At 44.2% G+C, this 26,093-nt stretch overlaps 1 protein-coding gene across 3 annotated transcripts; it reads left to right on the plus strand.

Moving 5' to 3' along the window:
* LOC139748003 (uncharacterized) lies at window positions 1–26,093 on the plus strand. Of its 3 annotated transcripts, none has more exons than XM_071660548.1 (3): window positions 1–1,736; window positions 21,322–21,500; window positions 24,411–26,093. In XM_071660548.1, the coding sequence occupies exons 1-3, from the start codon at window positions 1,427–1,429 to the stop codon at window positions 25,257–25,259; spliced, it is 1,338 nt and encodes a 445-aa protein (XP_071516649.1). In that variant the 5' UTR covers window positions 1–1,426; the 3' UTR covers window positions 25,260–26,093. The 3 variants fall into 3 exon arrangements, with proteins under 3 accessions (XP_071516649.1, XP_071516651.1, XP_071516650.1); XM_071660550.1 differs by having other exon boundaries at window positions 24,423–26,093; XM_071660549.1 differs by having other exon boundaries at window positions 2–1,730.

Below are 26,093 nucleotides of genomic sequence, written 5' to 3' on the forward strand. Positions count from 1 at the left end.
CCTCTCTCCCCCTTCCTCCTCCCTCTCTCCCCCTTCCACAAGAACCATGGGTGATTCTTGTTATATTTCATTCTCACATGATCTCTGACGGTATCCACACCTGCTGGAGCGTGCTGGTGCCACACCGAGAGAGAGAGAGAGAGAGGGAGGGAGAGAGAGAGAGGGAGGGAGAGAGAGAGAGAGAGATAGAGGGGGAGAGAGAGAGAGAGAGAGGAAAAGAGACACCTCTACCTCTCTCTCCACCACCTTTCGCGGGCGACCCACACCAGAGGTTCTACATCACTGGCTGGAGGAGAACACGAGGACAAGAACAGCTGGACGTCGTCGCTGGACGGACTGGACTCGTCCAGGGGCATCGCGTGTCTCCGGACGGGCTCTGCCACGCCTTCCCTCGCGCCCCCATCACCATCATCTGACCAGGCCGCTCAGGATCCACGTCGCTACGAAGGAAGGACGACTTCGAAGGAAGGACGACTTCGAAGGAAGGACACCCTGTGTCGCAAAGAGACGGGACGCCCCCTCCGCGCGTTTTCCTCGCTGGGATAGAGAGAAGAAGAGGCCTGGTCCCCCACTCACACTACCTGGACTAGACCCTACTTATACTTGACAAGGTACTTGGATAAGTGTTGGCGAGTTTTGAAAGTGACGTGACACGTGAAGACGAAAGTAGGCCCTCTCCCACCCCCCTCCCTTTGACGGGCGCGATCTCTCTCTATCTCTCTCTTGTGTGCGTGTTTGCGTTCGCGTGCCCTCCGTGGCGTTGAGAGTTCTCAACCGCGCCGCGTGGAGGGGAGGTGGGCGTGGTGTGTGCGGGGGTCCCCCCCTCCCCCCCGCCCTCGGCCACTTCCCTGGCGTGGCGTGAAGGAACCTCCCCAAAGGCCTCTGGCCCAGGAGAGCGGCAAAAGAGACCCCCCTCCCCTTCGTTGAGGACCATCGAACTCGCGTCGAAGCTGGACGTGGTGGGCCTCTGGCCCACGAGAGCGGCAAGAGAGACCACCCCTACGTTGAAGACCATCGAACCCGCGTCGAAGTCGGACGTGGTGGGCCTCTGGCCCACGAGAGCGGCAAGAGAGACCCCCCCAACCCGTTGAGGACCATCGAACCCGCGTCGAAGTCGGACGTGGTGGGCCTCTGGCCCACGAGAGCGGCAAGAGAGACCCCCCCAACCCGTTGAGGACCATCGAACCCCCGTCGAAGTCGTACGTCCCCTTTCTCCACGAAGTCGGGGGCCCGAAAGAGAGGTGTGTGTGTGTGTGTGTGTCGTCGCTCCTCCACCTCCCTGAGACGGACGGGGACCAGAAAGCTGTGTGTGTGTTTTGTGTTCCTCCCCTTCCCTGCGCTCCCTTGGACGTGGACTGTGGGGCTGTGGGCGTGGACTGTGGGCTTTGGACTGTGGGCGTGAGACGCCCTAAGACTCTCGTGTGCCATGGGGGAGCCAAGAGGCATAAGAGGAGCCGAGGTTCATCTCCCAGGGCTGGGTTACCTGCACCCGGTCCACGTCCTGTCGCAGCTGGCTCGCCCCGTGCCCTTACCCATGGGCGTGCCCCCGTTTACCCTCACGCCCCCCATGCCCCACGCCCTCAAGATGATGGGTGGGGGGATGGGGGGGATGTACCCGTGGAGTCTCAGCCTCCAGAACCACATGCTGGGGTCTATGCGCCCAGGGGCCCATGGCATGGGCCGGGGTCTGCAGTCCCCCGAGCGGCAACTGGAACATCGTGTCGATGACGGTAAAGGTTAGTGCTGCACGCGCGTGTGGCTGTGAGCACGCGCGTGTGGTGTGAGCTCGCACGCGTGTGTGTGTGTGTGTAGTGTTGGAGTGCGTGTTGATAGAGTGCATAGAAATACATGGGGGGTGTTAGGTGCGTGAGTTTATGGTGTTGAGTGCACGCGCGTGCGGTGGCGAGTGCACGCGCGTGTGGTGTTGATTGCCCGCGCGTGTGGTGTTGGGTGCACGCGCGTGTGGTTCGTAAGTGGTATCGCATGAACGAGTGTGGTGGTTGCTGAGGGCACGCGCGTGTGTGTGGTGTTCGTGTATACGTGTTACTTATATATGTATATATATATATATATATATATATATATATATATATATATATATATATATATATATATATCTTGTGTGTGAATATTTCTTCTACCATGTGTACATGAAATATGTGCACCTCGTGTGATCTCATGTGCACATATGAATTACGTCCATATAAACCGATGTTGTAGCCATTTATATATATATATATATACACACACGTGACTCTGTGTCTGTTTCATATACATTTATCACCTTTGATTGAGAGGTATATAAACGCTTGTGTTTTCATATATATATATATATATATATATATATATATATATATATATATATATTAGTTTGTTATGTAGGTTTGAGGTTGCGCTCAGCGCGGGGAGCAGGGTAAGGTGGACTCCCTGGCTGTGGGTGGAATGTCCTCGACGGCCCTGTACTCTTTCCCGTCCTCGGGCGTCGCTGGCGTCTCGCCTTTGCTCTCGCTCTCGGTGTCTGTCACTGGCGGGCAGAGTCCGGTAACGCACGCGCGAGCGCGCCCGCATACGGAGATATAGACATTCGATTACTGTATGTAAAGTGCGAATAAAGTTAAGTGATAATAATAATGATAAATGATTTAGTAATTATGATAGATTACTCGTTAGTAATAATAATAATAATAATAATAATAATTATAATAATAGTAATAAAAATTATATTAATAATGATAATAATAATTGCCGTTGAAGTGATTATTTTGATAATAATAATAATAATAAAATAATGATAATAATACTATTAATGATATTGAAAATGTTGATAAATGTAGTAGAAGTGATTATATTAATAATGATAATTATGATAATAATCAAAGTGTTAAATTGACATCTTACTTTAGTAAAATGTTTAGGAACTCCTCCTCTTTGTTACTTATATGACTTTTAACATGTTAATTCGTCCTGTAACCATGTTAACACCTGCTCCCCCTCCCTCCTCACCTCCCCTCTCCCCACCCCATCTCTTCCCACAGTGGGGTTCGAACTCCCTTTAGCTATATCTGTTGTCATAGTATCTATATCTACCACCCGAAGTATCTGTATCTACTGCTGCTTTCATATCTACCTCCCGAAGTATCTTTATCTACTGTGCCATCATCTCATCTACGTCTCATGTATCTACGTCTGTCGTTCTCGTGTCTACGACCCCAGTATCTCTATCTACCTCCCTTGTATCTATATCTACCACACAGTATCTATATCTACTACCTTGTTATCTCTATGTGCTACTCTACTATCTACATCTACTACGCCACTATCTACATTCATCCCCCCAGTAGTTACATCTACCCCAGCATCTACCGTCAAAGTGTCTACATCTACCAAATCTGTTGTTAAGGGCGAAAATTGGACCATAGTGTGTATTAATTTAGTCTCTGTAGGCAGAGAGAATTGGGGGTATACAGAGCTATAAAAGCTGGCTTTGTTCCTCTGTCGCCAGCTGTACTGTGTACCATCTGTGTCACCATCTTTCCACTCGTCTATGTAACCATCTGCATCTCTGTGTATCACCAGCTGTGCCCCATTTCTAATCACCCATGGCCCTATATGGCCAGCTGTCTTTGACCCCTATGCACCATCTGTCTCTGATGGTCGATTACCATCTGCCTCCCACCATCTGTTAGGGACAGGATATAAGACTAATGGTGTCCTAAACCATCTGGCATGGTAGGACATACGGAAGCCATACTATCATTGAGCCATCTGTCTGTTGTCTATCGTGCTTTCTGTTGATCTATTTCCGTTTCTTTAAGAAACCGTTTAACGCCATCTGTTTTGTAAACCCTTCCTCGTCACCATCTGTCTTAACTCCTCCTCGTCACCATCTGTCTTAACTCTTCTTCGTCACCATCTGTCTTAACTCCTCTTCGTCACCATCTGTCTTAACTCCTTATCGTCACCATCTTTTTAACACCATCCGTTAGTCACGCCAACCATCTGTCTACCTGTCTATCGCCTGCAAATCTATTTCCATCTATATCCTCGCTCGCATATAGCACTTTCTAGCCCACTTACCCATCAAACACAGCCTTCCTCTCCTCCTGTATGATAGCTTAATGTTTCCCCTTACCTCCCTTTCCTTTTTAAACCAAAAATTCGCCCCCCTAACGAGCAATTAAAACCAAAATTTCGCCCCTTAACGAGCAATTAAAATCAAAAGTTCGCCCCCTAACGAGCAATTAAAACCAAAAATTCGCACCTTAACGAGCAATTAAAACCAAAAATTCGCCCCCCTAACGAGCAATTAAAACCAAAATTTCGCCCCCTAACGAGCAATTAAAACCAAAAATTCGCCCCCCCTAACGAGCAATTAAAATAAAAAATTCGCCCCCCAAACGAGCAATTAAAACCAAAAATTCGCCCCCTTAACGAGCAATTAAAACCAAAAATTCGCCCCCTAACGAGCAATTAAAACCAAAAATTCGCCCCCCTAACGAGCAATTAAAACTATTGCCTAACTACTCCCGTAGCCTGGTATAGCATTGTAGCTAATGACCTTAGGCCTACATTAACATCATTTCTATACGTATACATAGATAATAATTAGGTCTATAATTTAACCCGATCTGGCGCTGTTGAATATCTGCGAGTGTGTTAAATGTCTATTGGTCTCGTTACACCGCTCGTCCTAATCACCAGCTATTTTTTTCTAGATGTCTATTATTATCTATTAGTCTATTTTTCTGAGTGTCTATAATTCGTCTACTTCCCTCAATTCGTCCTTTACCCAATGGTCCATTTTGGTGATCTTCGTAATTCTCGGGTAAAAAACCCTTCAAATCTAGTCTCCACTGTGTGTGTGTGTGTGTGTGTGTTTTGGTACCGAATTGGTCAATTCTCTTCTGTTTGTAAGACAAACGAGCGATTGGTGATTTGAGATCAACGGGGAGTTAGGGAGGGAGGTGGTTAACTCTTCGTTTGATAGGTGACCTCTTTTTGCCCCTGGTTAGAATAGGGGTTAGTCTTCTGTTGCTCAGCGTAGATAAGGCAATAGATAGATTGGATGGATAGATAGATAGACAATGGATAGTTAGACGGTTAGACTGTCCAAGGGAGATGGATGTATGCTTCAAGAAATATATATCTGATCTATTTTGAGGTAATTGGATATATCTATTAATCTCGATTCAATATATGAAGTCCACTATATGAATATATATATTTTCTCTCAAAAATATCTCTAATATATGTCTATCTCACCTCCAATATATATATATATTTTTTTTTTCATTATACTTTGTCGCTGTCTCCCGCGTTAGCGAGGTAGCGCATGTATATACATAAACGCCCACACACGCACATATACATACCTATACATTCCAACGTATACATATATATATACATACACAGACATATACATATATACACATGTGCATAATTCATACTTGTTGCCTTTATTCATTCCCGTCGCCACCCCATATATATATATATATATATATATATATATATATATATATATATATATATATATATATATATATATATCATTTACCACTAAAACAAGGCTATTATACTATGTTTAAAGATTATTTTGAATAAGTTAGACATTAGAGAAGTAGAAAATTGATATAAAGATACGATATCATTTGATAAAAGAGATCTTGTTTTGATACCTCGCTTCCAGACCAGAATCTTCGTGTGGAATCATTTTCTTATCTTCGAAGGCTTAGCCATGCCTTATCTCCTGTTATCTCATCCCCCTGTCACACATCTGGCTCTAAAGGGAGGCCAGCTTGACCCTGCTGCTGTGCGGGGCGCAGCCTTGGAACCCCGTAAGAGCCCTGTGTGAAAAAGAAAAAAGGGAGGGGACGTCTTTGACTGTGTTGCCTCTCTGTATCCGACATTTTCGTACGGAAGGCTTTTAAATGGGTGGTTTATCATTCCTCCTTGATCATTGGTCGCTGTGGTAGTTGGAAGGTCTTGTTGTCCAGTTCAAGGGTGGTTCATTTTGGATGGTTAGGTCTAGTAGTAGTAGTAGTAGTAGTACTAGTCGTAGAGGGAAAGGTAGGATCTTCGAGTTGATGAGTTTATCGTTTTTGCCTTTTTCTTTTTCTTTGGGGAAGAATGGGATGGGGATGGGATGGTGATGGGAAAGGGATGGGAAGGGGATGGGAAGGGGATGGGAAGAGGATGGGAAGGGGATGGGAAGGGGATGGGATGGGGAAGGGATGGGGAAGGGATGGGGATGGGAAGGGGATGGGAAGGGGCTGTTACAGCTTCGGAGTTTAGAGATATCTTTCTGGCATCGTGTCCTAGGTTTCGAGGTGAAAGATCTCTCTCTCTCTCTCTCTCTCTCTCTCTCTCTCTCTCTCTCTCTCTCTCTCTCTCTCTCTCTCTCTCTCTCTCTGTGGCAATATACACACTAAAGGTTTGATCAGTGAATAGGTTACTTGTAAGGGGGGGGGGGGTGTAAGACTCCAAGCCCAATGCATTTGCATAAACCGACACTGATTTCTCTGTCCGGTAATTCGTTACTGCAAGGACGGCCTGGACGGAGGATTACCTCAAGGGTAACCAAGGATTACCATAAGGTTAGCAGAGGATTACCTTAAGGTTAACAAAGGATTACCTTAAGGTTAACAAAGGAATACTTTAAGGTTAACAAAGGAATACCTTAAGGTTAACAAAGGATTACCTTAAGGTTAACAAAGGATTACTTTAAGGTTAACAAAGGATTACCTTAAGGTTAACAAAGGATTACTTTAAGGTTAACAAAGGATTACCTTAAGGTTAAAGGATTACCTTAAGGTTAACAAAGGATTACCTTAAGGTTAACAAAGGATTACCTTAAGGTTAACAAAGGAATACCTTAAGGTTAAAGAAGAATACTTGAAGGCAAAGTGTATTGTGTTTTCGTCCCGTGGTGCTGAGCGGAGATGCGTGCCTTCGTATGAGCAGACATTAATAGGTATTTTCCTCTAAGGCCAAAAAAAAAAAAAAAAAGAAAAAAATAGAAAGAAAAAAAATGAACCTCCAGAAATGTTGTCACTCGAATTGGCTACTCTGTTGTTGTTTGTGGATGGTCAGAGAGAGAAAGGAGGTACACTTGTACCCTCGAGTTCACAGGTCAAACTTATATCATCCACAAGGCTTTTAGATCGAGGGAGACCATCGCCAATGTCTTCATATATATATATATATATATATATATATATATATATATATATATATATATGTGTGTGTGTTTATATATATATATATATATATATATATATATATATATATATATATATATATATATATATATATATTCTTTTTTTTCTCCTTTCGACCATATGCAAATTACGGCAGTCTTGCTAGCATAAGTACTTGGTCTTTTCCGTTCGTATGATGCAGGGACGGGAGGGAAAGAACATCCATAAATGCTATACCAAATTTCTATATCACTAGAATATATCTATCTATCTATCTATCTTCTTTTTTTCATACATATTGGCCATTTCCCGCGTTAGCGGTGTCGCGTTGAGAAGAATAACAGAGGACTGGGCCTTAGAGGGAATATATCCTCACTTGGCCCCCTTCTCTGTTCCTTCTTTTGGAAAAGTATGAATTAGAGGGGAGGATTTCCAGCTTCTCCTCAGCTCCCTCCCCCTTTTAGTCGCCTTCTACGACACGCAGGGAATACGTGGAAGTATTCTTTCTCCCCTATCCCCAGGGATTTCATGTCAGGACGTAAATAGCTGATAAACCTGGAGTTTACCCTGTATGTTAATTAGTTTACACGACCCTCGGTGTATATATATATATATATATATATATATATATATATATATATATATATATATATATATATATATATATATATATATATATATATATGTATATATGTTTAATTAGGGAGATTGTACTGAATTGTGGAAGGGGAGGTGTTGCGACAGCGCCACGAGCCGCTACCATAGTTTGTAATGTAAACGACCCTTAATTGGACTGCTGTAAATTAGTTGTTAGGCTCGTGTGTCGTGGTTAGGACCCCGTGCGTGCGCGGGAGCGGAGAAGAGATGGTGGTTAATTACAGGTGATTATAATCACCTCTAAACAGACGTTTCAATATCTGATTTGAATTTCGTGTTAGCAGAGTGTGTTTACAGGATCCGGTCTTGATTTGGTGTGAGTTGTGTTTGGCGTGGAGAGAGACCTGCCGGATGTTACGGTTAATAAATGGCTTTCATTTTTTTACAACTGTAAGTGTTGTATATAAGCTTGGATTATATGTAGATCTATGTCTTACTTGTATGTGGAGGTCTGTGTATTGCTTGTATATGTAGATCTATGTCTGACTTGTATGTGGAGGTCTGTGTATTGCTTGTATATGTAGATCTGTGCCTGACTTGTATATGGAGGTCTGTGTATTGCTTGTATGTGTAGATCTATGTCTGACTTGTATGTGGAGGTCTCTGTATTGCTTGTATATGTAAATGTATGTCTGACTTGTATGTGGAGGTCTGTGTATTGCTTGTATGTGTACATCTATGTCTTACTTGTATGTGGAGGTCTGTGTATTGCTTGTATGTGTAGATCTATGTCGGACTTTTATATGTAGATTTATGTCTTACTTGTGTATGTAGATCTATGTCTTGTATATATAGATCTATGTCTTGTATATATAGATCTATGTCTTGTATATATAGATATGTCTTGTATATATAGATCTATGTCTTGTATATATAGATCTATGTCTTGTATATATAGATATGTCTTGTATATATAGATCTATGTCTTGTATATATAGATCTATGTCTTGTATATATAGATATGTCTTGTATATATAGATCTATGTCTTGCAAATATAGATCTATGTCTTGTATATGTAGGTCTATGTCATACTTTTACATGCAGATCTGTGTCCTTATTCGTAGGTCTGTGCCTTCCTTTAAGTCTCTGTTCGCAACTTTGGTTGAGGAGGACATTTGGGGAGAGGGGGGCGCAGGGGGGGGCTCTTGTGGCTTGTCTCTATCATGCCCTCGTAGACGAATTCCCTACCCAGCTAACATCCATCTGTCGTCACACAGCAGCGGCGGCGTGTACATGAGCGTCACATGTGGGGGCGCTCGCAGCCTCCGACGCTGTGTGTGTGTGTTTCCCGATCGCTGCGAAGGAAGGGCGTTCGTTCGCCACCACCTGGACGATGCCCCCGATGATGAGATGTGGCGGGAGATAAGCCTTATCTGAGCGGTGAGGGGGTTGAGGAGTCGCTCTCCCGTCCCTGGTCTCGAGGATGGATTGATAACACATTCTGGACTAGCCAATCGTGTTCGGGGTCAGCGTTACTAACAAGCAGTTGAAGGTTTTTATGGGTTTTGAGTTCAGTGGCTCCACTTATTGATCTTTGAGTTTAGTGGCTCCACTTATTGATCTTTGAGTTCAGTGGCTATACTTATTGATCTTTGAGTTCAGTGGCTCCACTTATTGATCTTTAAGTGAGTTCAGTGGCTCCACTTATTGATCTTTAAGTGAGTTCAGTGTCTGTACATATTGATCTTTAAGTGAGTTCAGTGTCTGTACATATTGATCTTTAAGTGAGTTCAGTGGCTCCACTTATTGATCTTTGAGTTCAGTGGCTCCACTTATTGATCTTTGAGTTCAGTGGCTCCACTTATTGATCTTTAAGTGAGTTCAGTGGCTCCACTTATTGATCTTTGAGTTCAGTGGCTCCACTTATTGATCTTTAAGTGAGTTCAGTGGCTCCACTTATTGATCTTTGAGTTCAGTGGCTCCACTTATTGATCTTTAAGTGAGTTCAGTGGCTCCACTTATTGATCTTTAAGTGAGTTCAGTGGCTCCACTTATTGATCTTTGAGTTCAGTGGCTCCACTTATTGATCTTTAAGTGAGTTCAGTGGCTCCACTTATTGATCTTTGAGTTCAGTGGCTCCACTTATTGATCTTTGAGTTCAGTGGCTCCACTTATTGATCTTTAAGTGAGTTCAGTGGCTCCACTTATTGATCTTTAAGTGAGTTCAGTGGCTCCACTTATTGATCTTTAAGTGAGTTCAGTGGCTCCACTTATTGATCTTTAAGTGAGTTCAGTGGCTCCACTTATTGATCTTTGAGTTCAGTGGCTCCACTTATTGATCTTTGAGTTCAGTGGCTCCACTTATTGATCTTTAAGTGAGTTCAGTGGCTCCACTTATTGATCTTTAAGTGAGTTCAGTGGCTCCACTTATTGATCTTTAAGTGAGTTCAGTGGCTCCACTTATTGATCTTTGAGTTCAGTGGCTCCACTTATTGATCTTTAAGTGAGTTCAGTGGCTCCACTTATTGATCTTTAAGTGAGTTCAGTGGCTCCACTTATTGATCTTTAAGTGAGTTCAGTGGCTCCACTTATTGATCTTTGAGTTCAGTGGCTCCACTTATTGATCTTTAAGTGAGTTCAGTGGCTCCACTTATTGATCTTTGAGTTCAGTGGCTCCACTTATTGATCTTTGAGTTCAGTGGCTCCACTTATTGATCTTTGAGTTCAGTGGCTCCACTTATTGATCTTTAAGTGAGTTCAGTGGCTCCACTTATTGATCTTTAAGTGAGTTCAGTGGCTCCACTTATTGATCTTTGAGTTCAGTGGCTCCACTTATTGATCTTTGAGTTCAGTGGCTCCACTTATTGATCTTTGAGTTCAGTGGCTCCACTTATTGATCTTTGAGTTCAGTGGCTCCACTTATTGATCTTTAAGTGAGTTCAGTGGCTCCACTTATTGATCTTTAAGTGAGTTCAGTGGCTCCACTTATTGATCTTTGAGTTCAGTGGCTCCACTTATTGATCTTTAAGTGAGTTCAGTGGCTCCACTTATTGATCTTTGAGTTCAGTGGCTCCACTTATTGATCTTTAAGTGAGTTCAGTGGCTCCACTTATTGATCTTTGAGTTCAGTGGCTCCACTTATTGATCTTTGAGTTCAGTGGCTCCACTTATTGATCTTTGAGTTCAGTGGCTCCACTTATTGATCTTTGAGTTCAGTGGCTCCACTTATTGATCTTTAAGTGAGTTCAGTGGCTCCACTTATTGATCTTTAAGTGAGTTCAGTGGCTCCACTTATTGATCTTTAAGTGAGTTCAGTGGCTCCACTTATTGATCTTTGAGTTCAGTGGCTCCACTTATTGATCTTTGAGTTCAGTGGCTCCACTTATTGATCTTTGAGTTCAGTGGCTCCACTTATTGATCTTTGAGTTCAGTGGCTCCACTTATTGATCTTTGAGTTCAGTGGCTCCACTTATTGATCTTTAAGTGAGTTCAGTGGCTCCACTTATTGATCTTTGAGTTCAGTGGCTCCACTTATTGATCTTTAAGTGAGTTCAGTGGCTCCACTTATTGATCTTTAAGTGAGTTCAGTGGCTCCACTTATTGATCTTTGAGTTCAGTGGCTCCACTTATTGATCTTTAAGTGAGTTCAGTGGCTCCACTTATTGATCTTTGAGTTCAGTGGCTCCACTTATTGATCTTTGAGTTCAGTGGCTCCACTTATTGATCTTTGAGTTCAGTGGCTCCACTTATTGATCTTTGAGTTCAGTGGCTCCACTTATTGATCTTTGAGTTCAGTGGCTCCACTTATTGATCTTTGAGTTCAGTGGCTCCACTTATTGATCTTTGAGTTCAGTGGCTCCACTTATTGATCTTTAAGTGAGTTCAGTGGCTCCACTTATTGATCTTTAAGTGAGTTCAGTGGCTCCACTTATTGATCTTTAAGTGAGTTCAGTGGCTCCACTTATTGATCTTTAAGTGAGTTCAGTGGCTCCACTTATTGATCTTTAAGTGAGTTCAGTGGCTCCACTTATTGATCTTTAAGTGAGTTCAGTGGCTCCACTTATTGATCTTTAAGTGAGTTCAGTGGCTCCACTTATTGATCTTTAAGTGAGTTCAGTGGCTCCACTTATTGATCTTTAAGTGAGTTCAGTGGCTCCACTTATTGATCTTTAAGTGAGTTCAGTGGCTCCACTTATTGATCTTTAAGTGAGTTCAGTGGCTCCACTTATTGATCTTTAAGTGAGTTCAGTGGCTCCACTTATTGATCTTTGAGTTCAGTGGCTCCACTTATTGATCTTTGAGTTCAGTGGCTCCACTTATTGATCTTTAAGTGAGTTCAGTGGCTCCACTTATTGATCTTTAAGTGAGTTCAGTGGCTCCACTTATTGATCTTTGAGTTCAGTGGCTCCACTTATTGATCTTTGAGTTCAGTGGCTCCACTTATTGATCTTTGAGTTCAGTGGCTCCACTTATTGATCTTTGAGTTCAGTGGCTCCACTTATTGATCTTTGAGTTCAGTGGCTCCACTTATTGATCTTTGAGTTCAGTGGCTCCACTTATTGATCTTTGAGTTCAGTGGCTCCACTTATTGATCTTTAAGTGAGTTCAGTGGCTCCACTTATTGATCTTTGAGTTCAGTGGCTCCACTTATTGATCTTTGAGTTCAGTGGCTCCACTTATTGATCTTTGAGTTCAGTGGCTCCACTTATTGATCTTTGAGTTCAGTGGCTCCACTTATTGATCTTTGAGTTCAGTGGCTCCACTTATTGATCTTTGAGTTCAGTGGCTCCACTTATTGATCTTTGAGTTCAGTGGCTCCACTTATTGATCTTTGAGTTCAGTGGCTCCACTTATTGATCTTTAAGTGAGTTCAGTGGCTCCACTTATTGATCTTTAAGTGAGTTCAGTGGCTCCACTTATTGATCTTTGAGTTCAGTGGCTCCACTTATTGATCTTTGAGTTCAGTGGCTCCACTTATTGATCTTTAAGTGAGTTCAGTGGCTCCACTTATTGATCTTTAAGTGAGTTCAGTGGCTCCACTTATTGATCTTTAAGTGAGTTCAGTGGCTCCACTTATTGATCTTTGAGTTCAGTGGCTCCACTTATTGATCTTTAAGTGAGTTCAGTGGCTCCACTTATTGATCTTTAAGTGAGTTCAGTGGCTCCACTTATTGATCTTTAAGTGAGTTCAGTGGCTCCACTTATTGATCTTTAAGTGAGTTCAGTGGCTCCACTTATTGATCTTTGAGTTCAGTGGCTCCACTTATTGATCTTTGAGTTCAGTGGCTCCACTTATTGATCTTTGAGTTCAGTGGCTCCACTTATTGATCTTTAAGTGAGTTCAGTGGCTCCACTTATTGATCTTTGAGTTCAGTGGCTCCACTTATTGATCTTTAAGTGAGTTCAGTGGCTCCACTTATTGATCTTTAAGTGAGTTCAGTGGCTCCACTTATTGATCTTTAAGTGAGTTCAGTGGCTCCACTTATTGATCTTTAAGTGAGTTCAGTGGCTCCACTTATTGATCTTTGAGTTCAGTGGCTCCACTTATTGATCTTTAAGTGAGTTCAGTGGCTCCACTTATTGATCTTTGAGTTCAGTGGCTCCACTTATTGATCTTTGAGTTCAGTGGCTCCACTTATTGATCTTTGAGTTCAGTGGCTCCACTTATTGATCTTTGAGTTCAGATCACTACGCCATCAAAATATCATCACTACGCCTGTGTGTGTGTGTGTGTGTGTGTGTGGTGTGTGTGTGTATGTTTTGACGAAGCATCATCATCACTACGCCATCAAAATATCATCACTACGCCTGTGTGTGTGTGTGTGTGTGTGTGTGTGTGGTGTGTGTGTGTATGTTTTGACGAAGCATCATCATCACTACGCCATCAAAATATCATCACTACGCCTGTGTGTGTATGTGTGTGTGTGTGTGTGTGTGTGTATGTTTTGACGAAGCATCATCATCACTACGCCATCAAAATATCATCACTACGCCTGTGTGTGTGTGTGTGTGTGTGTCTACAAAGCATTATCATCACTACCACTACATCTGCTGATGAAGGGAAGGGAAGGGTAGGCACCTGGGCGAACGAGGCCCACACAAGTGTGTGTGTGTGTGTGTGTGTGTGTGTGTGTGTGTGTAGTTATGATGAATCACTTTGCCTCGCCAGCCATCATCAGGATCATTAGTCCCGCTGCTGCGAACTCATTGGCTGAGAGATGAGGATAAGGAATTCGGGAGGTAGGTTTGAGCTGGTGATTCGACGTCGTGTTGGTAACCCAGCATTGAGAATTCCAGGACGAAGACGCTCGTAAGTGTAGAATTGACGAAGGACGAAGACGCTCATAAGTGTAGAATTGGCGTCGGACGAAGGACACACTCTCATAAGTGTAGAATTGGCGTCGGACGAAGGACGAAGACTCTCATAAGTGTAGAATTGGCGACGGACGAAGGACGAAGACTCTCATAAGTGTAGAATTGGCGACGGACGAAGGACAAAGACTCTCGTAAGTGTAGAATTGGCGACGGACGATGGACGAAGACTCTCATAAGTGTAGAATTGGCGTCGGACGAAGGACGAAGACTCTCATAAGTGTAGAATTGGCGACGGACGAAGGACGAAGACTCTCATAAGTGTAGAATTGGCGACGGACGATTCTGTATTCGCCTCAAGTCTACGATATGGCTATTTGGGTCTCAGTAATTGAAGAGAAGAGAAGGTTAAAGGTGATTTTTTTTTTTCTTTTGTTATATCTCGTGTGATTTATCTACCGTTTCTACTTTTTGAAGACATCTGTCTTTGGTGCCTTCTTCTAGCCCCAAAGATCCCTTGCAGGGATCCAAACTCTACCAGATCTATCTATCTCCTGGGGGCTGTTCTACCAGATCAATCTATCTCCTGAGCTGTTCTACCAGATCAATCTATCTCTTGGACTGTTCTACCAGATCAATCTATCTCCTGGGCTGTTCTACCAGATCAGTCTATCTCCTGGGCTCTTCTACCAGTTCTATCTCCTGGGGGCTCTTCTACCAGACCAATCTATCTCCTGGGCTGTTCTACCAGATTTATCTATCTCCTGGGCTCTTCTACTCGATCTATCTATCTCCTGGGCTCTTCTACCCGATCTATCTATCTCCTGGGCTCTTCTACCCGATCTATCTATCTCCTGGGCTGTTCTACCAGATCCCTCCTCCTGGGCTGTTTCAAAGTATGGATATAGAACAGGCAATCGAACTGCAATGGATCATCGGGGTCGTAACGAGGTTGCTAGTGTGGTTGTGGGAGATATCAAGACCTCGTAATGAATCCTCGCTTGAACCGCCATTAACTACGTCGACCCGGTTGTTAAGGCTTGTAGAAGAGTGTGATTAATCGAAAGCTTAACTTTTTTAGAGTATTTAGATTGTCTTATAAGCTTAGAACGCTTCTAAGCGGATATAGGAAGCTCTTCAATCCTGTAAATTATATTCGCGGAGATCAAATTCTCCCATTCGATTCCTTTAAGTAACTGGGTGAATAACACTTATTTTGTAAGTGAGGAGCGGCCGCGTCGAGGGCTTATAAAGTGTGTATGACTTGCACTTAAAGGATTTAAGCGACAAGTGTTGCGTTTGTGTATATACATTTCGTAGTTTTCATCGTGGATTAATGTTTTTTGATCAGTGTTAGAGTTCAGTTAGCGTTCCCAAATACCACGCAAAAGGTCCTGGGTTCGAATCCCGGCTGTTGCAGGGTATTATGCGATATATATATATATATATATATATATATATATATATATATATATATATATATATATATATATATATATATTGCGTGCCCGAGAGTCGAACCCAGGTTACCGAGAGCAAGAGGCGGGGTAGCGCCCCACCGGACCATCGGTGGGGCAGTGGTACACCGTCTCTTTGCTCTTCCTGCTCGTCCGGGTTCGATTCCCGGGCCAGGCGTGATGGTGAAATCGTTTAGGGGTGACACTGAGTGTTGTAATGTAAACCTTGGTCGAAATTTTGAAATTAAGAAATACACTAAAGAATAAATCCTGTATTTAGATTTATTATTTGAAGTTTTGTGATGGCCTTCTGTAGGATTTATTTTGAGGGTATCATCTGTTGTTGTAGGAAATACAGTATTGTATATTGTCTTCCGAGGTTGTAGGAAATACAGTATTGTATATTGTCTACCGAGATTGTAGGAAATACAGTATTGTATATTGTCTACCGAGGTTGTAGGAAATACAGTATTGTATATTGTCTTCCGAGGTTGTAGGAAATACAGTATTGTATATTGTCTTCCGAGGTTGTAGGAAATACAGTATTGTATATTGTCTTCCGAGGTTGTAGGAAATACAGTATTGTATATTGTCTTCCGAGGTTGTAGGAAATACAGTATTGTATATTGTCTTCCGAGGTTGTAGGAAATACAGTATTGTATATTGTCTTCCGAGGTTGTAGGAAATACAGTATTGTATATTGTCTTCCGAGGTTGTAGGAAATACAGTATTGTATATTGTCTTCCGAGGTTGTAGGAAATACAGTATTGTATATTGTCTTCCGAGGTTTTTCATGGATAGATTTTTTGCATTGGCAGACGACTAGATTTGAAGTCGTTTTCGTCGCCTAACGCCCTAAGCACGACGGTACGACCCTTGTGCACGACGGTACGACACCCTTGAGCACGACGGTACGACCCTTGAGCACGACGGTACGACACCCTTGAGCACGACGGTACGACCCTTGAGCACGACGTTACGACACCCTTGAGCACGACGGTACGACACCCTTGAGCACGACGGTACGACACCCTTGAGCACGACGGTACGACCCTTGTGCACGACGGTACGACCCTTGAGCACGACGGTACGACACCCTTGAGCACGACGGTACGACACCCTTGAGCACGACGGTACGACCCTTGAGCACGACGTTACGACACCCTTGAGCACGACGGTACGACACCCTTGAGCACGACGGTACGACACCCTTGAGCACGACGCTACGACCCTTGAGCACGACGGTACGACCCTTGAGCACGACGGTACGACGCGGGTGCAATGGCTCGGGGATAGGCGATAGAAGGAATACGACCGACGTATCTCCCGCGTGTCGTAGGATGCGACTAAGAAGTGGTCAGAGGGGACTGGGAGGCCTCTCTCCTCCTCCTGTATTATCACTTTCTGAAAGGAGTCAGCCAAAAAGGCTTGATAATTCAGCATTTTTTTTTTTTTCTGATGTTACCTCGATAAGGCGGGAAAAGGCGAGCATATATATATATATATATATATATATATATATATATATATATATATATATATATATATATAGATTTGTAGATCTGTGTTTATGCGTCAATATTAGTCTATCTCCTGTATCAATCTATCCTCTATTGCCTATCACTTTATCTACATATCACTCTATCTCATCCATCAATCTATCCTTCATTATCTATCAGTTTAAATGCATGTCATTCTATCTACTGCAAATGTGTATTCGGTACCTGGAGTGAGGAAAAGATATTCCCTCACTCTACTGAAGAAAAAATGCTATGATCTTCACCTTCTATGGGAAGTTCCTCTGTCTATATAATGGTTTTTAAAAGAATATTGATGTCAGTTACATAGGCTAAATCTAGACAGGTTTAGATATAGAACTTTTGCCGTGTCTATGTGCTATAGCAGGGAGGGTGCCCCGTTGACTGTGCCACTACCAGGCACCAAAGGGAACTGGACAGGGCGCCAAAGGTAATTAGACAGGGCACCAAAGGTAATTGGACAGGACGCCAAAGGTAATTAGACAGGGTACCAAAGGTAATTGGACAGGACGCCAAAGGTAATTGGACAGGACGACAAAGGTAATTGGACAGGACGACAAAGGTAATTGGACAGGACGCCAAAGGTAATTGGACAGGACGACAAAGGTAATTGGACAGGACGCCGAAGGTAATTATAAAGGTGGGAAATGTGTTTAAGATGGGTGCCAAGTTGTTTAGACGGGTTGGAAGGCATTTGGACGGGTAGGATGGTTATTTTGACGGGTGCCAAGGCAATTAGACGGGTTAGAAGGCATTTGGACGGGTAGGAAGGGTAATTTGACGGGCGCCAAGGTATTAAGACGGTCTTTGAAGTTATTTGGACGGGTACATAAGTGGTTTTGTACGGATTTAGACGAAGGCGAAGGGAGTTCCAGAGGGCGTCGATGATATTTAGACGGGTTTTAAGGTGTTTAGACGGCACTCAAAGACATCCAGACGGGTACCAAGGCTGCGTAGACAGGTACGTAGGTGTATCAAGATGAGTGCTAAGGGTATTAAGGGCTTATAGTGCCCTCCAAGGCCACCAGATGTAGATCTTAATTTGGACCTTGATTTTCCTTTTATTATTCAGTGTGTCGTAAAGGCTTCATCCACTGACGGATGGCCTCCTCATCAAGGTCCAGGCCTTAGGTTAGACATGGAAAAGGGCGTAGAGAGAGTGGTAGAAAGGCACGGATAGAAATGGAGGCAAGTCCATGCCTTAGACATGGAAAAGGGCGTAGAGAGAGTGGTAGAAAGGCACGGATAGAAATGGAGGCAAGGACAGGCCTTAGGTTAGACATGGAAAAGGACGTAGAGAGGGTGGTAGAAAGGCACGGATAGAAATGGAGGCAAGGCCAGGCCTTAGGTTAGACATACAAAATGTCGAAGAGAGTGGTAGAAAGGCACGGATAGAAGTTGGAGGAATTAATCCAAAGGTTTTGTAGGATTTGGAGAAGTCTGCCCCATAAGATAAAGTCAGGTTTTAGGTGTTCAGAAGGACATGAAAAGGGTAAAGAGTACCAAAGCTTAGAGGTGTAAGTGAGGAAACAGACATGATAGCAAAATGGTCAGACACCCCCACCCCTTCGATATTACGAAAACAAAGATATAGAAGCCATCAAGATGTATACAGAGTGTAGCTATATAGTATATAGAGAGAGCAGCCCTACATGTGACATATAGAGGGCTGGTATGTGTGTGATACATATAGAGAGAGCAGCCCTACATGTGACATATAGAGGGCTGGTATGTGTGTGATACATATAGAGGGCTGGTATGTGTGTACATGTGACATATAGAGGGCTGGTATGTGTGTGATACATATAGAGGACTGGTATGTGTGTGATACATATAGAGGACTGGTATGTATGTGATACATATAGAATAGCGCGCTAGGTGATACATACAGGACGACATTATGTGATACAGAACAGCTCTGTTTGCAAGACATAGAGAGCTCTGTTGTTTGCGATAAAGAGCTCTCTAATATGTGTTACATAGAGAGGTCTGGTCAGTGATACATAGGAAAGATGGGGAACGGATAATGGGCCTGTAAATGGGTTGGAATCGCCCGTAAAAACCCGCGCCGTAAGGGTCATTATTTATTGGTCTGTTGGCGGGTTAGGTACCTTTGCGAATGGCTTATGATTTCTTAGTTTTGTTTGCGTCTTAGACGGTACGGTCCTCGAGCGCGACGGTACGGTCCTTGAGTGCGACGGTACACGATCCTTGAGCACGACGGTACACGATCCTTGAGCACGACGGTACACGATCCTTGAGCACGACGGTACACGATCCTTGAGCACGACGGTACGCGATCCTTGAGCACGACGGTACACGATCCTTGAGCACGACGGTACACGATCCTTGAGCACGACGGTACGCGATCCTTGAGCACGACGGTACGGTCCTTGAGCAAGACGGTACACGATCCTTGAACACGACGGTGCACGATCCTTGAGCACGACGGTACACGATCCTTGAACACGACGGTGCACGCCCCTTGAACATCACAGTGTACACCCCCTTTGTACGACCTAGTCTTTGATTTGACCCCGTAAGAGTTGGGTCAAAGGTCAATAATCCGTGAGGTGGATACACATATAGATATTATTGTATATATATGTCAACAAAACACTAGAATCAGAGTCATCAAAATATGTTTGCTTCAAATGCGCGCCGAAGGTGATTCGGAGAGAGAGAGAGAGAGAGAGAGAGAGAGAGAGAGAGAGAGAGAGAGAGAGAGAGAGAGAGAGAAAGTAAGTTTGAAGCTTCGGAAATGAGTGAACCTGAGATTGTGAAGCCTCTGTATTTATCTTTATTTCCGTCCTGAGACAGTAGTATTTCAGGGTTACTTAATTCCACTATGCGACACTAAGAGGATTAAGACACATCACTTCCGTGCTATGAATATATCAGAAGAGGATGTTTTCGGCATCTATGAATGTTGTTGTATATCTGTGTGTGTTTGAGTGAGTGAAGCTGCTTCGAATCCTAGACCGAAATGCCATGTTCTGGAAGGTTTCTTCTACACGCGAGATATAACAGTAAGGAAATAAATGTATACAGAAGTGATATTGTATTTTGAAGTCACGCCATTTGTGTATATGTGATTCTGTTGCTTATGTTGTGACAATAGAAACATCCGAGACTTTATTATATAAATGATGAATGGTGCAGTTCTTTACACCTATTGTTTTATATATATATATATATATATATATATATATATATATATATATATATATATATATATATATATATATATATATATTGGAAAGGAATACAGTTTTGGGCGTGATCAAGATATTCCTGAGTCCACAAGGAAAATGAAACACGATAAGTTCCCTAGTGCACTTTCGTGTCATAATCACATCATCATGGGAGACACAAGAGAGAAATATAACAGTCAGTTGATATACATCGAAAAGACGAAGCTAGGACGCCATTTGGTTAACATGTTTACCAAATGGCGTCCTAGCTTCGTCTCTTCGATGCATATCAACTGACTGTTATATTTCTCTTTTGTGTCTACCCTGATGATGTGATTATGACACGAAAGTGCACTAGGGAACTTATCGTGTTTCATTTTCCCCGTGGACTCAGGAATATCTTGATCACGCCCAAAACTGTATTCCTTTCTAATATATATATATATATATATATATATATATATATATATATATATATATATATATATATATATATATATATATATATATATATGGACAGTCTTTTGATGGTATATTGGTGTGGGAGAGACTTGCGGTGGTGCGGTGCTGCGTTGGAGTGATGTCCTCGGCTGAAATGTGGTGTAGTTCTCTTGTGTGTTATACCAACACCTCCTCTCTTAAACATCAGGCACGACCATCTCGCCAGGCTCGTCCGTGGCGTGGTACTGTGTGCCGGTGTGTCCTTTGTTAGAGTAGTGGCCCCCCCGCTTTCTCTCAGATCTCGAACACAGCAGTGGTGATAGATGCTACACCAGCATATCCTTTGTTAGAAATGTGGCACCACCACCACCTTTTTTTTTTTTTTTTTCCAATCCTCGCGCGTATCTATCTATAGAGACAGATAAACACTCCTATGACCTCCTACCTTATACATCGCTTCATGGGATGCTTTTTTTGGCGTCTCTGGACCCTCTTTTTTTCTTCTCCCCCTTCGTCCAATCCAACAGTAGGAGGGACCCGAGGGAAGGGACCTCATTGTGTCATACGCCCGTCTACCTCCCACAGAAGGCGAGGATGGGAGCGTCGACGGAGACACGGCAGCCAAACGAAGGCGTTCTAGGACCAACTTCAACTCGTGGCAGCTGGAAGAGATGGAAAGAGCCTTTGAGGCCTCTCATTACCCGGACGTGTTCATGAGGGAAGCCCTGGCCATGAGGCTGGGACTCACCGAGAGTAGAGTCGCCGTGAGTATCTTACTCATGAGTGTCGTACTCATGGGTTGGGTTGTGGGAGGAGAGGGGAAAGGGGGTGTGAGGTTTTGGTTTTGATGAGTCTAGGAGTCTTGAGTAATACTCTATCTCTGATGAGTCTTACTCAGGGCAGATCTTCGTTATTCACCCTGAGTATTACCCATCTGTGATGAGTCTTACTTTGGACAGGTCTTTGGTTATTCATCTTCCTCGTCTTAGCGAGGTAACGCCAGGAACAAATGAACTATGGCCTCATTTACACTCACCTAGTCTCTAGCTGTCATGTATCAAATACCCAAAAACTAGTCTATAATCCACAAACAGACTCCGCAGACTATCTTCATGATATACCTTGACCATTCCATATACCCTGGTTCAGCCCATCGGCAGCACGTCGCCCCCAGTATATCATATCGATCCAACTCATTCTGTGCAATACACACACACACCTTGCTCTCCTGCGTGTTCAGACCCTACTAACCCAAAGCCTTTCTCATTCCTACCCTCCATCCTCTCCTTGCTCTCTCCTTACTCAAGACTTCCTTCACTTCTGACACACACAGACACACACAGACACACACACACACACCTCCTAGCCAGACTCTCATCACTCATCTTTTCCATCTGCCCATACAGTTTCAGCTCACCCTGACCAGTTTTCTCAGTCAGATTGTACTCTCTGGCACATCTTTTCCTCACGCTGCCATTTCTTGCATGATCAATTCGCCTCTCAAATGATTTGTCTTTTGGCTTTTCATTTCCAAACATACTCACCCACTATTTTTTTTAGCAATCCAAACCAAATTCTCGCATCCATGTAACACTAGCAGGACTACTGTACCATCATACATGCCCTGCTTTGCCCAAGCGGACTCAGAACTCCCCCTCTAGCACAATCGGGCCTACTGTGCCATCAGACATGCCCTCTGGTATGCTGTACAGACACAGAACTTCCCCTCCACACACTGATGCATACAAGACACCCCTCCTACTCACTTCAGCCCGTGTGGTTCCCCCAGACGCTTTCGCATCCAGAAGTAGTTACTTGAAGTCCTCCTCCACTGTCTCCAAGTCTTTCGCATTTCAACTCCAACCATCCTGCTGCCCCTCTCATATTATGTTCTCATATTCTCTCTCAGTTTTCCCCTTTCTCACACTTTCCCAAATCCTGACATCTCGAGTCTGCCACTAGGCCCGTGTCATCTTCAGACAGCAACTGGTTCGCCTCGCACGCCCCGACGCTCCCTCACGTCCAACGTACTGAAGACCCCATCCTTCGTTCCAAATTCCTCACATTTGGCCCGTCTTCTTTCCCAGTCCTATAACCGATTAAACTGCCATTGTGACATCACACATCCTTGATGGAGACCCACCTTCACCATAGACCACTTACCCTGCCTTCCTCTCCTCTTAAAAAAAACTCTTCAATGCATTTCGAAATTTTCCATTAACCCACATATATTCTTAGCCACTTCATACGCTTTCTCAAAGCCAAAACCTCATCCACCCATCCTCTGCCACTCACGAAACCACATAGTTCCTCCCCCAAGTCTGATTCTCCGTGCATGCCACCACCCTCTCAATCTCCACTCTCCCGTACAACCTACCATGTCCACTCAACAGAGTTATTCCTTTATAATTCGAACGTTTACTTTTGTTTCCTCTTGACTTTACACAGTAGCACTATATAGGCCTTCCGCCAATCCTCAGGCACCTCACCTTGAGCCACACAAAAGTCGAAGAGCCTGATTAACTAATTAACAACATCCCCATACTTGAAAAACTTAATTGCAGTCCTATCCATTCCTGGTGCTCTGCCGCACTTTACCTTCCGCAAGGCTTTCATTGCCTCTTCTCTTTTCACCAAACCATTTGCCAGGACTCTTGCTTCACTTACCTCCATGTACCAACCAACCTACTTCTGCCAAGCCATCATCTACCACGTTCCACAGTTCTTTAAGATAATTAGTCCATCTCTTTAACTCTTCTCTGCCTCTAACCACACGCCTATCCGCTCTCCTTAATGTCACTCTTTATCTGTTCTCTTACTCCTGTTTTCGAGAATGAGGCTCCCAGACGAGTTGGAACTCCTTTTCGTCCTCTTAACAATGTTATTGCCTAGCCGAAGGTGACCTCACTCGCTCGATCACCACATGAACGCAGTATGACAACATGTACATGTGTGTATGTGTTATCATACTGGAGTGATGCGAGTTTTACACTCGTGGGACCCCCATATCTTGAGACCCTGCTATCATGCTATTTAGATTTCTGTGTACTGTCCATTTATCATTTCCCCATGCACTATATTCATGCCCCACTCATTGACTATAGATAGAATACTTCATCATATTTTACTGTACAAGTCTCAGTTGCTTAATTCCATGCTATGTCCTCTGGCTGTTGATGTCAAAACAGAATTTCTTGTTTCCTTCTCTACGAAATCCTATTCATATACCGTCTACTTCCGGAGGTTTAAGAGTCTGGTTTATTAAGATTAGGGGATAGTTTTAGCATTGTGGGGTTGTGTTGTTAATGTTGTAATTGTGGTAATGTTAACTGCTCTCGTTGTGGTTACTTCATTAATGTTATAACTGTGGTACTGTTAAAGTTTTCATTGTCGTTATATGTAGTTAATGTTATAATTATGGTTATATTAAAGTTATCACTGTGATTATGCAGTTAATGTTATGATAATAGCCATGTTAAAAGTTTTATCATTGTGGTCATGCGGTGGATGTTATCATTGTGGTCATCTTAAAAGTTTATCGCTGTGGTCAATGTTATAATTGTGGTCATTCTGTGGTTATCTTTGTGATAATTTGGTTAGCGTTATAACAGCAGTAATGAATATCACGTCAAATAGACTCTGACAGACTTTTCATTTGGCCTGTCGTCCGACAGGTGTGGTTCCAGAACCGGCGAGCGAAGTGGCGGAAGAAAGAACACACTAGAAAAGGCCCAGGGCGCCCCGCCCACAACGCCCACCCTCAGACTTGCTCGGGCGAGCCCATACCTCCCGAAGAGCTGGAGCGCCGGGAGCGACTCCGGCGGGAGAAGAAGCTGCTCAAACAGCTGGAGCGGCAGCAGCGCAAGCTGGCCCTCAAGGGCGTCCACGTCACCCTCGAGCAGCTGCGACGGGAGTACGAGAACCAACACAAACCCGAGCCGGAGATCGACGTCGTTGGGGAACCTGGACACGAGCATCGAACTCAGCCTCGCGAGACGACGGTGAAGAGGCCGACCTTCTCCATCGAGAGTATTCTCGCCCCGTCGCGACCGGAGGATCGAGGTCCTCCTTCGCCGGGAACCCTGCTGAGAGGAGCCCCCACGCCTCCTCCCACGCCCCAGGACACGGCGGACGCGCTGCACTTCCAGACGACCAAATACGAGATCCAGAAGGCGTCGGAGTGCGACCTGCCGGGGCTGTCGGACGTCCCCTTCCCTCCATACATCTCGTCCGACCCCGTCGCGTCGGCTCACCTCTCTCGCGAGGCGTCCTCAAGAGCAGGAGGAAACGGCGCTCTGCTGCCCTCCCTCGGGCCCTTGGGTCACCTGAGTTCGATGGAGACCCACGAGGACGCGTCAGCGTCAGGGGCGGCGTCGTCGTCGTCCGCGCCTCTCGCCTCCCTGGAATCGTCCGCTCCTGACGAAGACCGGAGGGGCTTGGGCGGCGAGATCCCCGTCGCCATCGTGGGCTGCAAGCCGGAGGAAGAGGAACTGCCTGAAGAATCCGACGGACGGGAGTGTTGATCCCATTACCTTGGCCGCTAGTCAGAGAGAGACGCTACTGGAACCTGGAATGTGTACACGGCCTTCCAGAGAGACGACGCTGGAATCTGGAATGTGTACACGGCCTTCCAGAGAGACGACGCTGGAATCTGGGATGTGTACACGGCCTTCCAGAGATGACACTGCTGGAACCTGGAATGTGTACATGGCCTTCCAGAGGTGACATTGCTGGAACCTGGAATGTATACACGGCCTTCCAGAAGAGAGACTTCTGGAACCTGGAATGTGTCACGGCCTTCCAGAGAGAGACTATTGGAAACTGCCTTCCAGAGAGAATTTACTGGAACCTGGAATGTGTACATGGCCTTCCAGAGGTGACACTACTGGAACCTGGAATGTGTACATGGCCTTCCAGAGGTGACATGGAAAGTGTTTTTTTTCCCCTAATATGTTACTGTATTCCATGAGGATCGTGTTTGTATATTCCATGAGGATTGTGCTTCCTCTTTTCGTCAACAAGGGGGACAAATAATGTACATTTTCGTCTCGAACTTAAACATTCTCTTTTCTTCTTTTTTGACATGAGTGAAGGGGGTGTCTGATACACAATACCCGTAAGGCGCGCCATTCGTCTTTTTCGATAGTTCGCAAGACATCACTGGCGACCAGAAACCCCACCAAGTTGTACCCTCCTTGTCAATTGTGTTTCCTCGTCTCACTTTACAACAAGGCACCCCACGCCCCTCTTGACCATACAAATCCCTAACCTCATCCAATCCTCCTCATTCCTCTTTACCATACAAATCCCTAACCTCATCCAATCCTCCTCTTTACCATACAAATCCCTAACCTCAT

This window comes from Panulirus ornatus, chromosome 71 (genome assembly GCF_036320965.1).
Source record: "Panulirus ornatus isolate Po-2019 chromosome 71, ASM3632096v1, whole genome shotgun sequence".
Lineage (NCBI taxonomy): Eukaryota > Metazoa > Arthropoda > Malacostraca > Decapoda > Palinuridae > Panulirus > Panulirus ornatus.